This window comes from Natator depressus, chromosome 7, assembly GCF_965152275.1.
Source record: "Natator depressus isolate rNatDep1 chromosome 7, rNatDep2.hap1, whole genome shotgun sequence".
NCBI lineage: Eukaryota > Metazoa > Chordata > Testudines > Cheloniidae > Natator > Natator depressus.
In genome coordinates, this window is record NC_134240.1 from 36,061,500 (window position 1) to 36,082,460 (window position 20,961).

Genomic DNA, 20,961 nt, shown 5'->3' on the forward strand with positions numbered 1-20,961 from the left:
GCAGGGTGGAGAATGGATGTGTCTGAAAAGATATGGAGTTAATGAGCACAGACCTCTGCATGTGAAGGAGGCACTTAGCACACATGTCCTTCTTTGGTTTCCCTCTTTGGCCTTGGCTTTGCTTCTAGATTGGAGAAATTTCATGGCCATATAGCAGTGCTCTCAACAATACAGGGTCAGACTCCCTATACTGGCTATTACTTTTTACCTTGCAATTCTCTCTCTCTTTTTTGCATCACAAGTCAATATCTAGATTGTTCAGCCACCTGACTGCTGCATCATCAACAGCTGCAAGGTGTTGAAGTCCACCCTCCAATCTTCTAGTTGTGCACTCCTCCACCACATGTTTGACCATCTGCATTGCTGCCCCGCAGTCAGACTATAAGGATTGGGCTTGCAAATGATATGTGCAACACTCCATGCTTGCACTGTGAAGCATGAAGCCCACTTCCTCTAATAAACCCATGTTTTACTTGTAAAAAAATAAGATTTTTCTGAAATGTTTTTCCTGCTTTTTGATGTGTCCCTTTTAATAACCATTTTCTCCAGGAATGCCCTCCCCTCCTCCCCCAATCTCTCCATCCTCTTTTCTATTGTGAGGTGTTTGTGAAGTTGCTATCAATTAACAACCATGCCACGATTGAAAAACATCCTCCCACAGCACCTGATATTCTTCAAATACACACATGGTGGTTGTTTGATGAATGTTTTTATTTCTTTCCCAAGGGTCAAGTTCTTTTGGGAGGAACCATCAATTGCCATCCTTAATCAGGGAAAACTCACTCACCTTGGCCTTGAAGTTGCTGACACAATTGTTGGCAGCAGGGATCAGAGCGACTCGACCTTCATCTTTAAAGGATTAGTGCCTGATTCCTTTCTTTCTGAAGAAAGACTGTGTGGCATTTTTTCTGCTTAACTACTCCTTTTGATCTGATAAGAGGATGACCTCAGAGGACTCTCTATAAACACAGGGAGCCTTTAAAAAAAAAAGGCAATCCTTTTGTGACACTCAGGAGAATGCTGTGAGCAAAAGAAATGAAGGCCAGAAATGACTTATATTTCAAAAAATCATAAATAGTTTATATGTTTTATTTTTTAAAATAAATTGGAGGAAGAATATCTGTTTAGCAGGCACATCTTCTTCTCCATGTAGATGCTGCAGGAGATATGAAGTATTGGTTTGACTTTTCATTATTTTTATCTAGTTTCCAGAATGCTGTTTTCAGGAAATTTGATTTGCTTGTTTCGTCATGCAATACTTACTGCACTAAATAATTTGTTTAATGCTTCCCTAGACAAATACTAAATATTGAAGAGCACTGCTGTGCATCATTTATAGATTGTTCACATTTTTCTTTAGATGTGGCATTTTGTGTTGCCTTGTACCTTTTACTTAGCTGTGATTTTACTAGGTTAACTGTACTCATCCGTAGTAGTAGTAATTATTATTAATAAAGAATTATGAAATGCAAAATGTTTGGTTTTTATTGTGAAATTAGGACTTAATTTTGAACATGTGGCCATAACTTATTTATATTACTGATTTCAGGAACTTTTTCTTTTAATTCAAATGTCAACTCACGTGCAGTAAGTTAAATTATCAGACTTACAAAGCAGTATGGTGCCATTTATTTATAGCGGCTGGGCCTTGAGAGAGTTTAAAGGTATTATGTTCATTTATTTACATATGCATCCCATTCTCCTCCTCATGTTTGTAAATACTGTTGTAATACAAATAGCAATAAAACAGCTTGACTGGTGCAGAGTAATTCACATATTTGAAATTTTATATTTCTGCAGGAATTTTAACCCTTAACCTCCATTATCTTTGCTTCTGTTGTTCCACATGACAAGGCAAAAACATAAAGTCATAAATTAGCACCTTTTTCTTGTTTTGTTTTGTTCTTTGCAACAAAATTTCTCTTTGTTGCAATAATTCATCATAATCATTCTTGATGTATACATAAGTTTGGGACTATTCCCCTTTATTTTCTGGGAATCAGAGTTGACAGTTGTACTACTTCAAATTTCATTCAAACTTATGGAAAGTTTCAAACATACCTATTAGTACCTACCTTTTCCTAAAAAGCCCCTTTCTAGACACTTGGTGTTTTGACTTTGTGTTTTTCCTTGTGTCGTAGGTCTATAAATACTCTGCACCAGTTTTGCTGTCCAGCACCATTGTACCATACCCAGCTAACTGTCCCTGCCACACACTCAGAGTACAGGTAAGAGTAGATATGGTCCACCCATCTACTGTTATTAAAGAGAGATCTGGTTTTATAATCTTATATGATCAAATGATTCTCAGTTTGATGTAAAGCATCACACAGCATTAGATAAAATCAAAATAGATTTTATATTGAATAAATTTTAAATCCAGTAGGACAGTCCTGTGTCTATTGATTTCTCTCAAGTACTGCTGAATGACAGAGAGTGAAGTTATCTTTATAAATCATAGGCAGCAAGTCTCCCTAGACTCCCTGTGAGAAGGAAAAACATTTTATTCTCACACCACAAATGTATTAAATCATTTAATTCTCCCTTTATCCCCTAATTTACAGTAAAAAGAATGTGAACCTCTTTGCCCCAGAATACTTTTCTTATTATTATTATTTCTTATCCTGCAAGATGCTGAGCACTCTCCATTCCTTTTTAACTCAGTGGCATTAGAACATTCAGAACATCATAGGAAGCACTTGGCAGGATCATACCCTGCATGGATTGAACAATGCCCTACAGTACGGCTAACTGTTGCAGATTCTAGATGTAGAATTTAATTTTGAAATTCTGTTTAAGTGTAGACAGTGAATGTTATACACCCCCAGCAGAAAATTTGTAGAAGCAGTGAGTTACTCCAGTGACCTTTATAGAAACACAATAGGGCAAGTTATCTAAGGTATTTAAATATACGGAAATTATTAAGAAATTGTGCATGCAGTGGACAGTTTGTCTTTTATTTAACTTCTACTATCAAATTAGCTAGTGGTAATTGCCAGCTCATGAATAATACTTGTACCAAAATATTAGAAGTATGTGCTGAAAAACCCTCTACTCACCTTGTGTTGGTAATAAGGAAAGAAGAAAGCCAGCAATGAATCCTAAATCTGTAAATGCATAAACACATTTTGTTATTTTCTCTGTTTCACGTTAGTTATCCCTGATCATGCATGTGTTGGATGCTTTCCACCTTTCACATTTTCAGTCTCCATCCATCTCTCCTCGTGTTGGCTTCTTTTCATCAGCAGTATCCTCACTCCATGTTTGGCAGTGGAAATCTATAATCCAGTTGTAAATAATGACTCTGAACCTCATCCGGTGCTGACAAGTGTCCTGACAATGTGCAGGTTCCCCCTTCTTATTTCTTCATGAGTTTTTAATTTTCCTTTTGTGTTAAATGAATAGATATGAAGGCCACAGATGTTTTAGTTTCTTGACCCTGTTTGGATAACTTTCTAGAAGTGGGTTATTTACCAGCAACAGTAGTATTGGTGCTATTGCCATTTCTGTTGTTGTTTATAATTAATTTATACCCACATGTCATTGCGTACTTAAAGTCCCTTAGATCTGTAGCTTAACCTAATTCATGTTTTTGGTTTTAAAATACACATTTTTATACGGAGGCAGTGTTGCGTAGTGTATAGAGCACTGCACTGGCTTCTATTCCCATGTCTGCCATAGGGCTACTGGATAATCTTAAATTACTTCATCTCCTGTGCCTCAGTTTCCCCATTGGGAAAATTAGGATAATGACACTGTCCTTCTACTGATGAAAAGGGCTAGGTGGTATTTTTATCACACATTTTTCTAATGTATTTTTTCTACTTAAATATTTTGATCACCTGTATTAAACATAATTTATATGATTAGAATATTTTTTTATTTCAATCATTTTTTAAAAATACTGGAAAACCATATACAATTAAATTTTAGTTTATTAATATTGTATAGCAAGGTACAGAAAATGTAGGTTACTTCATAGGACTCTAAAGCAATCTTATAACATGTACATTTTAGAACTACGGGGGATGGGGTATTCAAAACCACTCACTGTTGACCTAATACTGTTTCCATTGAAGTCAAGGGGTCAGACTCTCAACTTGTGTAAATTATCATAGCTCAGCTGAAGTCAAGAAGTTCTCACAATTTACACCAGCTGATGATCTGGCCCAAGGAGTTTTACCATTGGCTTATTGGAAGCAGAGTTAGGCCAACTCTGAGTACTTTAGAATACCCCATCCTAGAACATTAAAGGCAAGGTTGACTCTTAGTGTGCAGAGGAGTTACTTCATGTAAGCCCAGCCCCCTGCATGGCCTGCATGGTGGATTATCGTTCCAGGCACAGGAAGAATGCATGCTCTGTAGGGCTGCAACTCTCACCTCTCCCCCGATTCTACTGTGAGAAAGTAGGTAGGGTGGGGTGGAGAGTGAATGGAGCTTTGCCTACCCCTTCAACATGCTACACCCAGCCAGACCCATTGGCTAAAGTTGGGAGTGTGCTGTATCCTGTCTGTAGCAAAGCAGTCCTTCCCCAGGAAGGAGCCAAGGGGACTATGAGTCACAATTCCTTCCCAGGGTTCTTCCTTGGCAGATGGAATTCTGGGCCACCCCACACTCAGGGCTAGTAGCAGTGTCTCAACTGATTCCACGTAGAACTGGGCAAAATGTTTGGATGAACAGCCTTTTGCTGAAAAATGCAGTTTTGAGTTGACTGAAATGCGAATTCGGCTTGAATTCAGTGAATAGTTTCAAATGAGAAAAATGGGGAGGGGAAAACACTGAAAAAATCTCAACATTTCATTTCAACATTCTTAAAACAAACTGTTGTGACTTTTCATTTCAAAATGACGTATCATTTTCAAATTTAGCTAGATTTTTTGTTAAGGTTTAAAAAACACCCGAAAACTAAATGAAAACAAGAAAAAAGAATTGTTTTGGACCAAATGAAACATTTTGTTTGACTTGAATTCCTCCCCACCCACCCACCCAATTCAGCAAGAAAAACGGAGAATTTTCTGTTTCTGGTCAACATGAAACAATTTTTTTCAGATTTTTCGGTTCAAGCCCTGAACTGAAAAATCAACTAGTAGCTTACCTCTAAATCCAAAGTTATCTGAGACTTGAATTAAGGGCCAGATTCTGATATCCCTTCATTGTGAGTAAGGCTATCAGAATCTGGCCCCAAGTAATTAGTTGTTGTAGATGTTGCTTCTGGATGTATGAAATTATAATGTAATATCCATATAAATACAGTTTATTCAATAAGTAGTATGCAAACTACAGCCCTGATCTTGTAAGTGCTCTCTACACGGAACTCCCATTGATGATAGTGGAAGCTCAGCCTTTAGAACATTTACAAATTGGGCCCTACATTTGCATATATTTTAATAACATTTAGTGTAGCCTTAAATCTTTCAATTTTTGTTAATAATGCAAACCACTGGAAAGAAAACAAAAACTAAGAATGGATGGTTAATTCTAATTTTAGGTTTTCGGCTTTATTTAGAAAATACGCAAAGGGATTAATTTTGTACCTCAGAATTAAAAGTGAAATTTGCTTTGAAAGAGAAACAATTAATGAGTGCACTACAGTGAAATCTGGAGCATCTCTGATTTGCTGTTAGCTAATTGCTGGATCTTTTATTCACTCCAGCAGTTTTATTTCTAGCCAAGATGATCCTTGGCATCTGTTTTGAATTGTTAATAAGGATATAATGCATTTTTAATAACTGTAACTATTGCAGTAATTTCTTGCTTGCTCATTTTTACATTGTTCAATGTACACTGTAATAATACAAGATGTTTCTTAAATTTTTGTAATATAAAAAAGAGAAATCACAGTAAGCTAATACATGATGCCAACTCCAGCTCGTTGCTTGTCCCTTTGTGTACAAATTAGCCCCTACACCTTGCATCTTTGTCCTTTTTTCATTCATTCTAAGAAACAGATTGTAAACAGAATACAGTTTGAATAGTTAACAACCTGCTGTTCAATAATAGCAACAATCATTTGATTTAGCAGAGAATGGGGGAGAGGTTTAAAACCAGATGCACCCTACAGTTAAGAGGGTACAGTTTCCATAGAAGCCTGCCCAAAATCCATCAGTGGATTATGTAAATTTGAGTGTAAATGGCAAAGTAATGTAATTTATGGAATAGCTAAGTACTACATTATTATTTATCGTTATTTAGCTAAGAAGTGTTATCATTTACCCACTAAGCCCTGGTCTGCACAACAAATGTATGTTGGTATAATGTCATCACTCAGGGGTGTGGAAAACCTAGACCCCTGAGTGACACAGTAATATTGACCTAACGCCCAGTGTAGGCAGTGCTGTGTCGATGGGAGGGCTTCTCCTGTTGACATAGCTACCACCTCCTGGGGAGGTGAAGTACCTACCCGGACGGGTGAGAATGGCAGGCAAAATAAATAATAGAGGGTCTAAAATAATGCAGTCTACCCCTTGTTTGAAGGGGAACACGCTTTTCCCAGCATTACAAGTCAAATTTCAAATTCAGCCCTGCTGTAAGCAGGCTTCAGTTGGGAACTGAGCCACTATGCCAGAGCTAAATGTGGTCACCATTTACACCATTTAAATGTGGTGTAACTTACATTGATTTTGTACAGCCACTGGCTGCAAAATTGCTGTATGTAATTTTACCATTCAACTTACATGACTGTTTGCACCGTCACTGAATTCGATCTTTAAATGGCTGCCTTCGCAAGCTGCGGATTCAGCCTGCCACTCTATTCATGTAAAAGGAGGGACTTCCGGGTCTGTTGGATGTAATTACTTAATGCACATGTTATTGCTCAGGGTGCTCAAGCTTCTGTACATATGAGTAAGGCTAAGATTTAATCACGGGTAATTTTTAGTAAAAGACATGGACTGGTCATGGGCAAAAAAACAAAATATCACGGGGGCCTGCTACCGCTCCAGCTGCAGGAGGGGAAAGCCCCGAGGGCCTGCTGCCACTGCAGCCACTGCTGTGGGAAAGCCCGAGGCCAGCTGCTGCTCCAGCCACTCCGGGAGTGCTGTCGGGAGCCCCTGAGCTGTGGCTCCTCCCGCCGCCCCGAGGACTGCTGCTCAGGTGGTCCCTGGAGCCAGCCACATTGGCCGCTGCCCAGGGCCACCACAGCAGCAGCTGATGCAACTGGCTGTGGGGCCGTCCAAGCAGCTGGCTTCAAAGCCACTCCAGCAGCGGCCAGTGTGGCTGTCCCCAGGACCTTTCAAGCAGGTGGCCCCAGGGCCAGCTGCTTGGGCGGCCCTGGGGTCAGCCACACCAGCTGCTGCAGAAGTCACGGAGGTCGCAGGAATCCATGACTTCCGCAACCTCCGTGACAAACACAGAGCCTTACATCTGATCAGTACTGAAGCTGTGATGGTTGAGTGCAAATAGGAGGATAACCGGGAGAGAAAGAGTGTGTGTGTAGAAAATATACCTGTATATACATATTTGTACTATATGTGCATATGTGTGTATATAAGCATGTACATATTACTACAACTGGACAGATTTGTTTAACATTAATGCTTGAAAGACATTAAAATAACTGTTTGAAAGGCTGAATTCCATTTGATCTGATCTGTTTCTTCGTATGAATACTATTTCTTTGTTTTATTGTGCATGAAATAACAGCTCCCAACCATACTCCTCCATCTACCCTCTTCAGCTTTCATTACTGATATTTTCAAACTAAATGCCTTGTCATGTCCAAAGATGTTTTCTAAACTCTTGAAACTGGAGATTTCCTTTTCTTGTCTTTTTTTTCCCCAGTGATGCCTCTGAAAACAAAAAGATATTGCAAAGGATGTTATAGTACCAAAGAAACCCCATGATTTTCTTGCACTCTCTGCCTGCATAATGTTTAATCAGCACCTCTGTGAGGTAAAATTATTCTTCTGACAATTCTGTACTTATTCTGAAATTCAATACAGAATTTTTCAGTTTTAACCAGCAACGTTGGCTAATGTGTAACAAACCACTGCATCAAATATAGCAGAATGTTTGATCATGCTCATCCTTTTTGCCTGTGCCAGTAGTAATCAGTGTAGCCAAATATTACAGTAATGGTTAATAAGGAAATCCACCCTCCAATAATAAACCAAATGCCTAGCTGTTAGCTATTGATGTGTAAGTAGCAGGTTTCTTTTTCACAATCAGTTTCTCAAAGTGTCCTGTGAAATATTTGCACAGTCAGCACAATCAGGGAAAAATCAATTTTTGTTAGATTCCTGCAAGTGAAACTTTACTAATTTTTTCAGGTTAAAATAGCTTTTTCCACCCTCAGATTCACTTCGCTCATTCAACAAAAGCACAATGTATCCTAGTCTCAGAGAAAATACCCCAAACTCCTCTGTAAAATCTCACATAGAAATGTCTTTTAGTCCTAGAATGCCATGTCTTTCAGGGAGCCTCCCAACTCCACAATCTACTAGTGAGGGTGTCCTGATGTGGTTTTCCAGCCAAAAGTCCATCACAGATACAGATGTGTCCAATGAGCTACATTTCCCAGAATACATTGAGTGGCTAAAATGACAGCTTATTAAGACTTCACAAAACACCAGCAGTTGTTGGGAAGGTATCTTCATTCCAACAAAATAGCAATTTGCTAACTATGACTTTTTAACACATTTTTAAGTGTTATGATTTTCTTGTTTAAAATTCCAAGTTAATGCCAGACCATATTATTTCAAACTGATCAGAATGATAAAAATGACACGACTCATGCAAACTGGAGCAGAAGTTCATAATTTTGATGGCTCCTGAGAGAAATATAGCAATTCCAAACAGAGATCCGAAGAATCAATCAAACAATATATTTGGTAATAAGAGATTTCAGTGCCAGTAAATATGATTTTCATTCTGTTTAAATTGCCAAGTTGCACAGAAAAGCTAATATAAAAATAGAATAATACTTTCAATTTCTCCACCTTCTGACCTACAAGACCTAGATATGGAAAAACTGTAATCTACACATTCACAGCCAATACACTGTTAAAATCAATTGGTAGATTATCATAAGAGCTACTCTTTGTCTTTAGATTTTCTTGTTTTCCTTCCTTCATTATATTCCTTTCCATCCTTCTTCTTTAGCCTGCTATATAGTTAAAGAAAATGGCCACTGGTGGTGGTGTTACTGGTAAAGAAGTGACATCGTGCAAGCTTCCTGATAAGCCGGCATCCCTTCCTCTACTTCCTCCCACCATAGAGTACAATATAGCATTACAGATGTAGATATTCCACATTGCTTTTGTAATTTAATAGCATATGTAACTTCTGATTTGTAGCACTATTCATGATGCTGGCAACTCTGAAAGCAGAGTTCTTCCTAGCTTAAAAGAAAAAGGAGTACAGCCCTATCTGTAAGAAATATTTCTATGCGTAAATCACCATGTGAAAAAATTATGCCTCCACTCCTATATTTTCAATTAAATACAGTTGGAAGTACTCATGGAGTCTGTCTCTTTGATCAGTTAAAACCAAGGACCTTTATCCTACAATAGATTGGGAGAGTGAGAAATTCAGTGAATTGTACACTTTGAATATTTGAAATCATTTTTGTAGTGGTAAAAATAGAAATCACCCTTCTAAAAAGTAGCTAGGCACTTTGCTACAAAGCTTTCCACCTCATACAGTCTTTACTGTCATAAACATTAACCTGGGTCTGTGCTGTCTTTTGATTATTGCATGAAATCTACTGAAAATGAGGCCCAGAATTAAGCACCATGTATATTCTCTCAATGATTCTTATGAGCCTTGCAACTGGGCTACCTTCCATTGCTTATAGATTGGCTGTACTGTTTTTAAATATTGTAGCTTAATTCTCCTAAATGTTGTTCCCTTGTGATCCTGTTCCTCTCTCTCTCTCTCTCTCTCTCTCTCTCTCTCTTTTCTTTTTTGCCCACCTTGGCAGGGAAGATAATGTTCTCCACCAGTTCTGTTGTCCACCTTCTGGGTCTAGTAGTCCATCCTCAAGATAACAGAGAAGCTCTGGGTCGCTAAGTGGGCAGTCAGAGGGCCACACCTGTATATTCCATCTCCCTCCTCTTCTTTCTCTTGCTGGTGTGTATGGGACTGATACTAACTTGCATGGAGACACTAAAGATTCTGGTTTACATCGAATTTAAATTTACTCAGAATGCCTGGTAACTTCCACTCTGCACTTTCTTCTCCAAGCTTTCACGGCTCACTCTTTCTGTGCCAACTGATTAAAATGCATATGGAGTGTAAACAAAAATGTAAAATGCACAATATATTTTGAACCAAAATAAACAGTGCCATAAATCTCCCAGCGTACTGTGCATTTTGTTATCACATGCAGTCATAATCATTTCTTATAGGCAGTAGATGTGCTAACTAATGTGATTTATTTTCTTTCAAATGGATTTTTGTTCTCTCTGAACATGTATTTCATTAAGCCTTTTGGAACAGTCTTGAATGCATAGTTCAAAATTGGGCTTTAGCTCCATAGTGCAGATCCAAATCTGACTGTGACCAGTATTTAGGGATGTTCGAACCTGGGACTTAGGTTCAACTGCTTTTCTACTACTGTAGGTGTCATCTGACTATTCCGGTGATTCTGCCAGATGGGTACTGTAGCTGCAGAACCATATTTGCCTAGGCTTTGAACACCTGCATTTCTCAATGTTTTTTAAAAGTCTGTAAATCTACCAATTGTATATTTAAATGTTTGTGAAAGAGTCATATTCTGTATTAGGCACTGATAAACACACCCAACTGAATAAGTGTATCTTTCTCTAAGCTATATACAGTATCATGTAAAGGCCCAGATATGTCCGTGGATGGTTATGTAGCTCCCACTACAGTGAATGTGAACTGCCCATGTGCATCCAAGAGCTCCGAATTCCTGAAACCCAACAGGTACTTGGTAGGTGGAAAAGAGGGATGGAACTAGAACACACCACCTGCAAATGACCGTTTGAGGGCTGCAGCTGTTTGGCTCTGCTGAACTTAAAGGGCCAGACCCAGAAAGATATTCTGGGAAATAAAGGTCCTATAATAGAGCAACCCCACATTTTGGGATTGAATGCACCTCAGTTTCATATGGTTCCCAATCAGGGTTAGTGGGGAGCAGAAAATTGCTGAAGAAATTTTTCTTGGGAGAGGGGCTACTTTGGCGTTAGGTCTATCACACCACAAGATATAATTCTAAAGGATATGAACTACTGGGGATTTAAATGGAGTTAGAGGATGGGGACAGGGGGCAAGATGAAAGGCTTGCAAAAGAGTTGATGTTTTCTCTTAATTATATGTGGTTGTAAGGACAGGGGATGGAAAGGATTGGGACCAGTAGGATCAGGGAAGGAAGCAGACTGAGACAAGGCAGGGTAAGGGTCATCATATTCTTCTCTTGTTCCACACTACACACAATTCAAGGTCCAGTAATGGCCCAAAATGTGCCTGTTCATTTGGAGGACAGAAAATAGGAAATTTGCTCTTTGGGGCAGTTTTTGACTGCCTGCTCCTCAATTTTTCTCCCAGTTACCCCATGTCATGCCATTCTTTAGATTACTTCATGACCATGCCCCAGATACATGTGTCACATACCTGGGGAAGAATTTGGCCTTAAGGAATGCAAACCCTTGTACTGTTTGTCCATTTGTAAGAGGTTTTACACTAGCCTCAATCTGTGTGTGCAGACTGAGAGCACTATATGGCTTGAGCCTACATTTGGGGATTGAATGCATCTGATTCATGTGGATCCCAATCATATGGCATAACAGTGGCATTAATGGGCATTCATTCTCTATGAGGAATTTGCAGATCATGCATGCTGAAACTGTTGTTTAAAGGATTTATCCTTTTTGATACAGATGTATCAGTGTTCTCATGTTTACCATGTTAGGCAGAGTAGAACATTAAAATGTCTGCATGTCACTGACATTTTCTTAGCCTTTTATCTCTTCCATTAATTCGGAAGGAATTTCTCACAGACTTGTTACACTTGGCTAGAAACAGTAGGGATTTGTATTATTTTGACTTGCTTATCTCTGTCACTAGCGTAAACAATAATTACCTCTCTCCACTCAGTGTACTGATCTGAAGCACAGTAATTATTCTCTTCCACAGGCTGGGATTTGTGAGATCTTCGCGTCTGTATTTTGTTTGTTTGTTTTGAAGAAACATAGAGGAAAGACGTATGTACATGAAAGTCCAGAAGCATTCATTCTGGGTGCCAGGCCTTTTGCAATGAAGAGAAAGCATCATCCTGAATGTAGTTACAGTTCATACTGCCTCTCATGAGAAAAGGCAGTCGAAGGCAGATCTGTGCTATTGTCTGTGGCAAAGAGAATACGATCACTTGGTGTTGTCTGCATTTTGCCCTTTCCAGTTCGAAGCAAAATTTGTGTCCTCAGAAATTGTTGGCATACAAAACTCTCAAGTCAGTAACTACGCTATCTTCAAACCATGCATTGTTCTGCACCAGAAAAGCTGACCTCCACTGATGCAGTGAAAGTCAGATACGGAGAAGTGCACATTTTCCTTTTTAAATAAATAATGGCTAGCTAAATAAAACATGCTGTATATCTCAGGCTTCAGCACTGGAACTGGGTAGAATTCTTTTCTAGTTACTTCATCCAAGTTTTAAGCAGATGACCTAATCGGTGCACATTGTCATAAAATGGAAGGGAAGGGCTGCATTGAAAACTGTCTTTCCCTTTTCTTCTGATTTCTATATACTTTCCATAGTTGGGAGTGTGGAGGATGCCTCTAGTTGTGCATGAATGAATCGTTCAACAAATGGACCAGAACACATACATCTTTGATATGGAAGACTGGGGGAAAATCGTTTAGCTGCTGTTCTCATGGTTTATTCACTTATTTTGTGTGAATGCATTCCAGAGTGCCCCTGCGTTAAGCGTTGAAGAAGAGCTACCGCTTGGGTGCTTTCACATAGAAAATGTTTTATTAGGCACTTGCAAATTGGTATTGATTAAGATCTGGCTCATTTTTATTTTTCCATTTTGAATACAGGGGCTTCTTTTGTGATCATATTAAGCTTTTAGTCATGTTTCTTTTTTGGATGGTTTTGGTTACAATGCACATACATCATACAGCCTTCAGTACTTTGCATGCATCGCAACTGCTGCTTACTTTCATTTCCGTTGTGCAGATATGAAGTTAACTTTCAATTTCTCTGACTGTAGGACATACTGTTCTATTTAGCAACTCAAAATGATGTCCATATTTTTATTGAATATTTGAACAACAGGGACTTTATATGCCACTAGATGGAGCAGAGAGCAGTCCAAACCATGACATATTGAAGAACCTATGTTCCAGAAGTAGACTGTATCTTAAAATAACTTTCATTATTAGGAAAATCTAAATATTGCATAACTATCTACTATATGAGTAGAAGAATTAATTAACTGAAAAAGTTATTAAAATGGAGAGATTGTTTGCAGAAACAGTTCCGTATAGGTGTCATTATAGAATCAGATCAACATTTTAAAATTTTCCCAAGATCTTAACTAAGTCAAGGTTCACAAAATATAAGTAGTTCAATTTCCTTGTGGTGAGAAAGGCCCTTACTTGAAACAGATACGTGGAAATTACCTGTAATTCCAATACGTGCCAATTAAAATGTAAATTATTATCATCTTTATTTGCATTGACATATCGGGTGTAGCCATGTTAGTTTGTATCCACAAAAACAACAAGGAGTCCGGTGGCCAGATTGGGGCCTGATTGTTCTAAGCACTGTATACACACATTGCACGCAGAAAGTCCCTGTCCTAAAGAAAAGGAGTACTTGTGGCACCTTAGAGACTAACAGATTTATTTGAGCATAAGCTTTTGTGAGCTACAGCTCACTTCATCACTTATTTGAGCTCACTTATGCTCAAATAAATTTGTTAGTCTCTAAGGTGCCACAAGTACTCCTTTTCTTTTTGCGAATACAGACTAGCACGGCTGCTACTCTGAAACCTGTCCTAAAGAGCTTTCAAACTATGTAAACCAAGTTGATTAAAGCTGTGGAGTGTGTTGATGACATATGACATTGTCATTCCAGTGTAGACACAGATTAAACAGATGCACATTTGGTTCAGTTGTTCATTGTTTTGAAAATTGCTATTTAATGCTTCATGCTCATATTACATTCAAGTGCTCATTTTGGTGAGTCACGCTTAACCATTGCTTTTAATCTTTTCATTACAAATGCTGAAATTGTTTAGGAAATGTAAGTTTGCAAAGTATAGAAATACTACGAATCACTGTAATAGAAATACAAAATGCACCTTTTATTTGCTATTAGATGTGTAGATATTATGAGTATTCTAATCAAGAATATTTTTATGAGCAACAGAGATAGATTTTACATGACACTAAGATTCCTGCAAATGGTTGCTAGAGGGAGCTCTGGGGCAGTGCATTTCAAAGCTTTCACAGTATTTGCTCATCGTGCTTTACTGTCTCTTGAAAGCGTGAATCACAAATAAAAAGGAATTAATGTATGTTAACCTGCACCTTTATGCACTTATTACTTGCTCTTTATGTGGAGACAGTGGAGTGACATATAAACTGACAAAATGTGCATGTGTTTTCCACTGTGGTCCATAAACTTTTCTTTGCTGAAAGCTAACACTGTTAGTTTATTAATATTATTGACCGTATGCAGTTTGCAGTCTTAACAGTTTTCAATATTAGCCAGCTATATATGGCTCTTTCCCCTATTAAGTTAACATAGAATTTATCCTTAGGAAAGTGCCTCTGACTCATGAAGTTGATAACAGTACAAAATACTTAAATGGAATCTTATTTGAAACCTGTACTGGGCATATTCTTCTGGGGTAGAAACAGCAGCAAGATTTGAAGCAAATATTTTGGACCCTCAGCATAACTCCATTTACTCCAGTGGAGTTATTTCTCATGCACATGGTCACAAATCAAAGGAGAATCAGGCCCTCATTTACAAGTGATTTGTCCATGTTAACTTTGTCTCCCTTACAAGCCGCTTTAAGAATGTCTGGCAGATTCAGTCGATCTGTGGATACTCCAAAATTTGCAAAATGGGCATTGCCACCAGTACAGCAAGTACTGTTGTTTGGGTGGGGAAATCTGTAAGCAGACACAGCTGCAAAGAAAGTCTGAATCATCTAACACAATAACAACCCTGTTGAGCTGAGTCATATTAGAAGTTTGTTTTTTCTGGTTGCTGACAAAGATACAGACTCAACCTCTGCTCTGAAATGAAGTTCTTACCTCTGTTGATGTACAGGATGATCTTAAAGTTCCAGACTTATTTTAATCAGCTGTTCTGGGGGAAGGGGAAATATCCTTAGCATATATCAAAAGGAGGCAGCATGCTGTGATGAGTATAGCAGCTGAGAAGCAGGAGACCTATGATCAAATTTAGTAGGGACATAAGTAGGCGCAACTTCTAATGAAGTCAATGGGAGTTGCGGCTGTTTATGCCTGGGCTAAATTTATCCTCCCTATTCCTCCACTTGGTAACTTTGAATGAGTCACTTAATCACCCTGCTCTTCAGTTTCCTCGTCTGTAACATAGGGAATGATAATATTTACCAATCCTTGAAATAGATTCTTAAATGAAAATCTCTGTAGGAGATTACTCTTTGGGTTATTGCCTGGGGCAGTGGGGAAGGATAATGACTGAAGGAAAATGGGGCATCTATTCATTTGTTTTCCTCCATCTTGTATGGTAAAGGCTCATAGCAAAAGGTGTGGTGGCTATTCATTAAGGGACGTCTCTGTTAAAAACCATATGGTAAAAGTGATCCTGCTGAACAAATGCATTAATGATCACAGGAAACTTCTAAGAGTCTGATTCATTGAAGTCTATCTCTGCCTTTGGTACTTATATTAACTGCTGATGGAGTTTAGGCTCGTAGGCACCTAAATCCCTTTTGAACATACGGTTTAGGCTCCTAAATCAGTTGGGTGTTGTAACACTGAGCGTAACAACGCCTAAATACTGTTAAAAATCTGGGCCTAAATGGTCACACAGGAAGTCTGTGGCAGAGGAGGGAATTCAGTCTAGGTCTCCCAAGTCCCAGGGTAGCACCCTAACCACTCGTCCATCCTTCCTCTCCAGGAAGTCCAATGAGAATCCTTCCATAGATTTAAACGGGTGTTGGATTAGGCTCCTAAATGAAGACACGTGGCTCATTTCAAAAAGGGACACTGTCTCGTTGCATGTCAGCCCTATTGCTAATGCTTTTATTGATATATCATGTACATTTTCTTTCAAAATCCCAAATGCATCCACAACACCAACAGATGCCATGGTAGGGACAGAGATTAAAAAAAGAAAAAACAAAGTTATAAAATCTGACAGCTGAGTGGAGTAGGAGAGAACAAGACATAAAATAATGGAGCATTTATTTGATTTTATGAGCTCAGCCTAAAGTAAATTGGAGTTTCTGTACACACAATCATTTGTGTTCACAAAAGACAGAGACTGAATGTGCAAATGGTATTTACAAGGACAGGTTGGGTAGTTAGAAGTCCAAATGCCCAACATGCATGTGCAAATGCCATTTGCTTAGATAGATTCTGATTTTGTTATTGCAGCTGAAAACAATCTGTGCATAAAAAGAAAGGTTTTATGAGGCCTTTTAGGGAAGACATGGTTATATTTTAATTCTATTTTTTCTAATTTCTAATGATTGTGTACTGTATTTTGGGTGGTTTCCAATCACATTATGGTATTCATTTACATTTCATTCATTTTGTTGTCCACGTGTATTTTGTGATCTTAATCATTTTTTAGCTGATGCACCCATACAGTAAAGCAGATAAAATCAACCCTGTCTATGACCCTTGAGTGTAGAGCCCAGTCTTCTCAAAGAAATTTGCTCTCCTCCTTCCCCTTTCTGTCCCCCACTCCTGGGACCATTTCCGAAGGAGTCACTCAGAGCCCTTCCCTTAAGCAGCAGTAGACCTGAAAACTGAGTTTATTCGCTGTCATCTTGGATGAAAAAGTGTCCCAGGAAAAAGTGTGACCAGACACAGTAACTGACTCTTCATCATAAGATCATAGTAGGTGCTGCTATAACACAGAAAATTATGCTTACACCAGAAAGGTCACTTTAAAATAATTTCATCCATTTAAATCCCACGTCTGTGTTAATCAGGTAACGTATTTGTAACAGTGGAGAGAGAATGGGTGACTAGCCCATTGTGTATTCTCTTGGATGCAGCAGATGTTTCTGACAAATAAGTTTGCTTGCTTGCTGGCCACGCAGTGTCTGATTAAAGCAATTTCCCTCTGCTTTGTTCTTTGTTAATCTGTGAGATGTCAGCTGAGGCCTGTCGATATCATCTGGCCATGAAATTGACAAGATCGCTACTGTGGTAAACAAAGCTTCTCCTCAAATGACTTTGGCTTTTCTAAAGTCCACATATACACATCTTCTATTTTAATCATATCTTTCACAAAAAATATTTTTGAAATCCTTTTAACAAGTCATTGGATATCAGTGAAACAGTATTTAATTTACTGTTGCAAATGAAATGCTGTGTTCCAGATGAAAAGTGAACAGCAGAGTGAATAGCTGTAGTGGCCTTTTTCTTCTCTGTAAACTAGTGAGTTAAATTTGTATCTGTTTAATGCTTCAAGGCGTAAAAGCAGCCTATTTTAAAAATAATAAAGTATCACGGACTGTGCATTATTTAAATCATTTAACAGTTTCATCAGAGGCTCAGGGATGAACAAAGAACAAAGAAAGCAGGGGTTTAGTTACACAAGTGAAACAGTAGGAACCTGTCACTGTTCTTCAAACCAGTCTACCTGCTCCCATGCTTTAGTTTCACGTTTCATTAGTCGCTTGTCTTCCACAATCAGTAAATGTATTCTGTCTTCTAAAAGTCTTACATTCATTTTGCCATTGAGAACTTTGGCTGGGCTGTTATGGTGGCAAAACAAATGCTTTTATTGTAAATAGTGTCTCCATGTAAACTAGGTGCCTCCTACCACACTCTTGGGTTGGAAAACATCTTGTTCTATACAAACAATTCAGACTTGTTGTGGCTAGAAGCAAAGATGGAAGTGGTGGCTGCTCCAGCCAAATGCTGTATTGTGAGGTTTGACGGATCATCTGTCTTATCATTGTTGAGGCACTTAACTTTCTAATGCCAAATAATTAGACCCTGAGTAACAAATGTGAAATTAAAGAGAGTGGCAGCCATGATGAAACCTGTCTGGGATGGGAGGTTTGAAAAATAAGGAACAATTCTTTTTTTCTAGACAATTTCACTGCTTCACTATAATTATCTGTTTTCCCTGTTTTGAGCTAAAATGAGCAGGAAGAAAATATACTCCTGATGCAGACGTGCTCCAAACTCTGTGTGCGGTCTCCAGCAGGTAGCAGGCAGGGAGCCATTGGCCATCTCTGGTGGACAATGTAGTGATTACAGTCTATAAGTATCTACATGGGAACAAATATTTAATAATTTAATAATGGCTCTTCAATCTAGCAGAGAAAGGCATAACACAATCCAATGGCTGGAAGATGAAGCTAGACAAATTCAGACTGGAAATAAGGCATAAACTTTTGACAGTGAGGGTAATTAACCATTGGAACACTTTACCAAGGGTTGTGGTGGATTCTCCATCACTGACAATTTTTAAATCAAGATTGGATGTTTTTCTTAAAGATCTGCTCTAAGAATTATTTTGGAGATGATCTCTGGCCTGTGTTATACAGGAGGTCATACTAGATGATCGCAATTCTGGCCTTGGAGTCTATTAATCTGTATGAATCTATTTTGCAGCAGACATGCTGATGTAGAACCAGTTGTATTTGTTTTCAGATTCTATAAAAGTTTGCTGGTTGCATGTTGTTTGATTTACCCGTTGTTAATCCTCTTCTTCCAGCAAACAAAGTTGCTTTCAGAATTCTAACCCCATTGGCAGTCCAGAGGATTTGTAGTGAAATACAGGCAGGAAGCTATTAAAATGTTTACAGTATGTGTGCTCTTCACAAGTTTCTGTGCCCAGTGTTTAAGGGAATTTCATCTTATGACTGACTGATAAAGCACATTAATGTAATAAGAAACAGCACATTAATCATAATATTCAAGTATTGTGTACATAGTTCTTTAAACCCACTTAAGCAGTTTATATACAGTAAGTGTCTTCCTGGGAAATAAAGGGCCTGTTTGCATTGGTCCATGGTAAACATTCTTAGTAGCCTGACTTCATCTCAAATATTAATCGAATTAGACTGATTTTGTTATTTGTTGGCATGCAAATAAACAGTTGACAGTGTTTGACTGTAACCACTGAATCTGTAGGAACTGATTGAAAACTATGTGAATTTGTGACTTGGGTTACTGCTGCTCCTGCAGATCCAAAACAGTGTTGTGATGGCCTGTGAAAAATTAGATTATATGGCCCAGACTGTGGCTCCATGCTGTCTGTTTGCACATCTGCATAGCGGTGTAAAGGGGAATAAAATCCCCTCTATGCCCCTGCACGGTCTCTAAAGAGCTTAGATCCAGGCACATGGCAGTGAGCAGGTGCAGCATGCTAACGGCTCTCTACAGAGTGCCTTAAGGAGGCAGGCAGGGAGTGGACAGAGAAAGGTGGGAAATAGGCAGAGCCTTGGTTTCATGCACCCAAAGTGCTGACCAGCAGAGTTCAGCTGGGAGGTTGAAATGTATCTGCTACAGGTATAGTTCAGTAGCAGATTACTACCTGCTGGAACGAGGTGGGAGCAGGGAAGGTAATTCTCTGTGGTCCCCCTATGATAGTGCAGCTGTGCACCACCCAATAGCAGGGTTAATTCTAGCCATAAATGTATTTGGTATTTGAGCTGACTGGTTCTTTCTGCCGTCAGTAGCTATAGTGTTTGTGAATGTAGATCTCGGGAGATACTCCTGCAGAAATCTCTACACTCTAATGACATTTTTAAAGGATTCAGTCAGAAGGAAATTGTGCCATGCTCTCAGGAGATAATGTAATGGAGCTCTGGGAGACCGCCTGCGCTGCTGTCTCACAGACTTCTCTTCCTCCTTTTATCTTCATTTCATTGTCAGTCACATTTGTGCTATACTGTGTTTTTGTGGAGCTGCACATAAGAGTAATGGCAGTGCAGCTGTAGCTAGGAATGCACTGCTAGAAAGTATTAACAAACATTTGTTTGAATAACACCACAAATCCACTTCAGCTTTACTCATTTCTCCTTTATATTCATTTTCTATTATCATTCATATAATAAGTGAATTTGTGTGTGCGTACGTGCGTGTAAGAATATTTGTAAAAAGCAGAAGTCTTATGAAAACTTATGCAGATGTTTGTGTGAGGGTTTGTACTAAAAGTGGTTATGCAGCCATTCTGAAATCTCTCTGGTTATCCTCTACTGTTGAGTGAAAGTAGTATCATGTGACTTAGGTGATCAGTCACTTACCAAGAATAGTGCCTAGTCAAAGATGACCTCCTCTCAAAGTATATTCTTCACACAAAAACCCCATAAGCATAAAGTGTTCAAGTGCTTTCAAATAATGAACAAATCCATAAACATCAAAGTCTGTTCACAGATGATTTATAAACAGAAAAGGGGTTAAAATGCTCCTATCTGATATTTCTGTAAATAGTTTATCCTGTTCTGACTGTAGTAAACATCCTTATGTATTAGTTATGGAAAAGAGACCATCTGAAACTTGGTATATACATAGTGGGAGAGTCGGCCATGAATTCCGAAGCTTGTGCTCTTATGATATCCCAGTCACACATTTCTTTATTCATCTAAAATAGTGTGTCTTAGCACATTTCTGCGGGTACAGCAGTAATGCTTTATATGTAATTATTAAAGCCTAACCAAACTATGGTTTAAAATATGGGCTTTGACTAAATTAGACATTTTTTTGCATTCTGATAAACATCTGTGAATTCCTTTTTTTTAGCTCATGCAGCCATACAATTATCTAGTCAGATAATTGGAAAATTTAGTGGAATTAAATCCA

General features: G+C 38.5%; 1 protein-coding gene across 9 annotated transcripts in view; it reads left to right on the forward strand.

The window, feature by feature from the left end:
* The window catches only part of IQSEC1 (IQ motif and Sec7 domain ArfGEF 1), a 695,881-nt gene that overhangs the window by 404,758 nt on the left and 270,162 nt on the right, over positions 1 to 20,961 (forward strand). For 6 of the 9 annotated variants that reach the window (XM_074958125.1, XM_074958122.1, XM_074958124.1 and 3 more), the window contains one exon: positions 2,142 to 2,228. The exons of the other annotated variants lie outside the window; for them this stretch is intronic. In XM_074958125.1, coding sequence (XP_074814226.1) covers positions 2,142 to 2,228 — 87 coding nt within the window. The remainder of the gene's footprint in view (positions 1 to 2,141; positions 2,229 to 20,961) is intronic. 9 annotated transcript variants of the gene reach the window in all.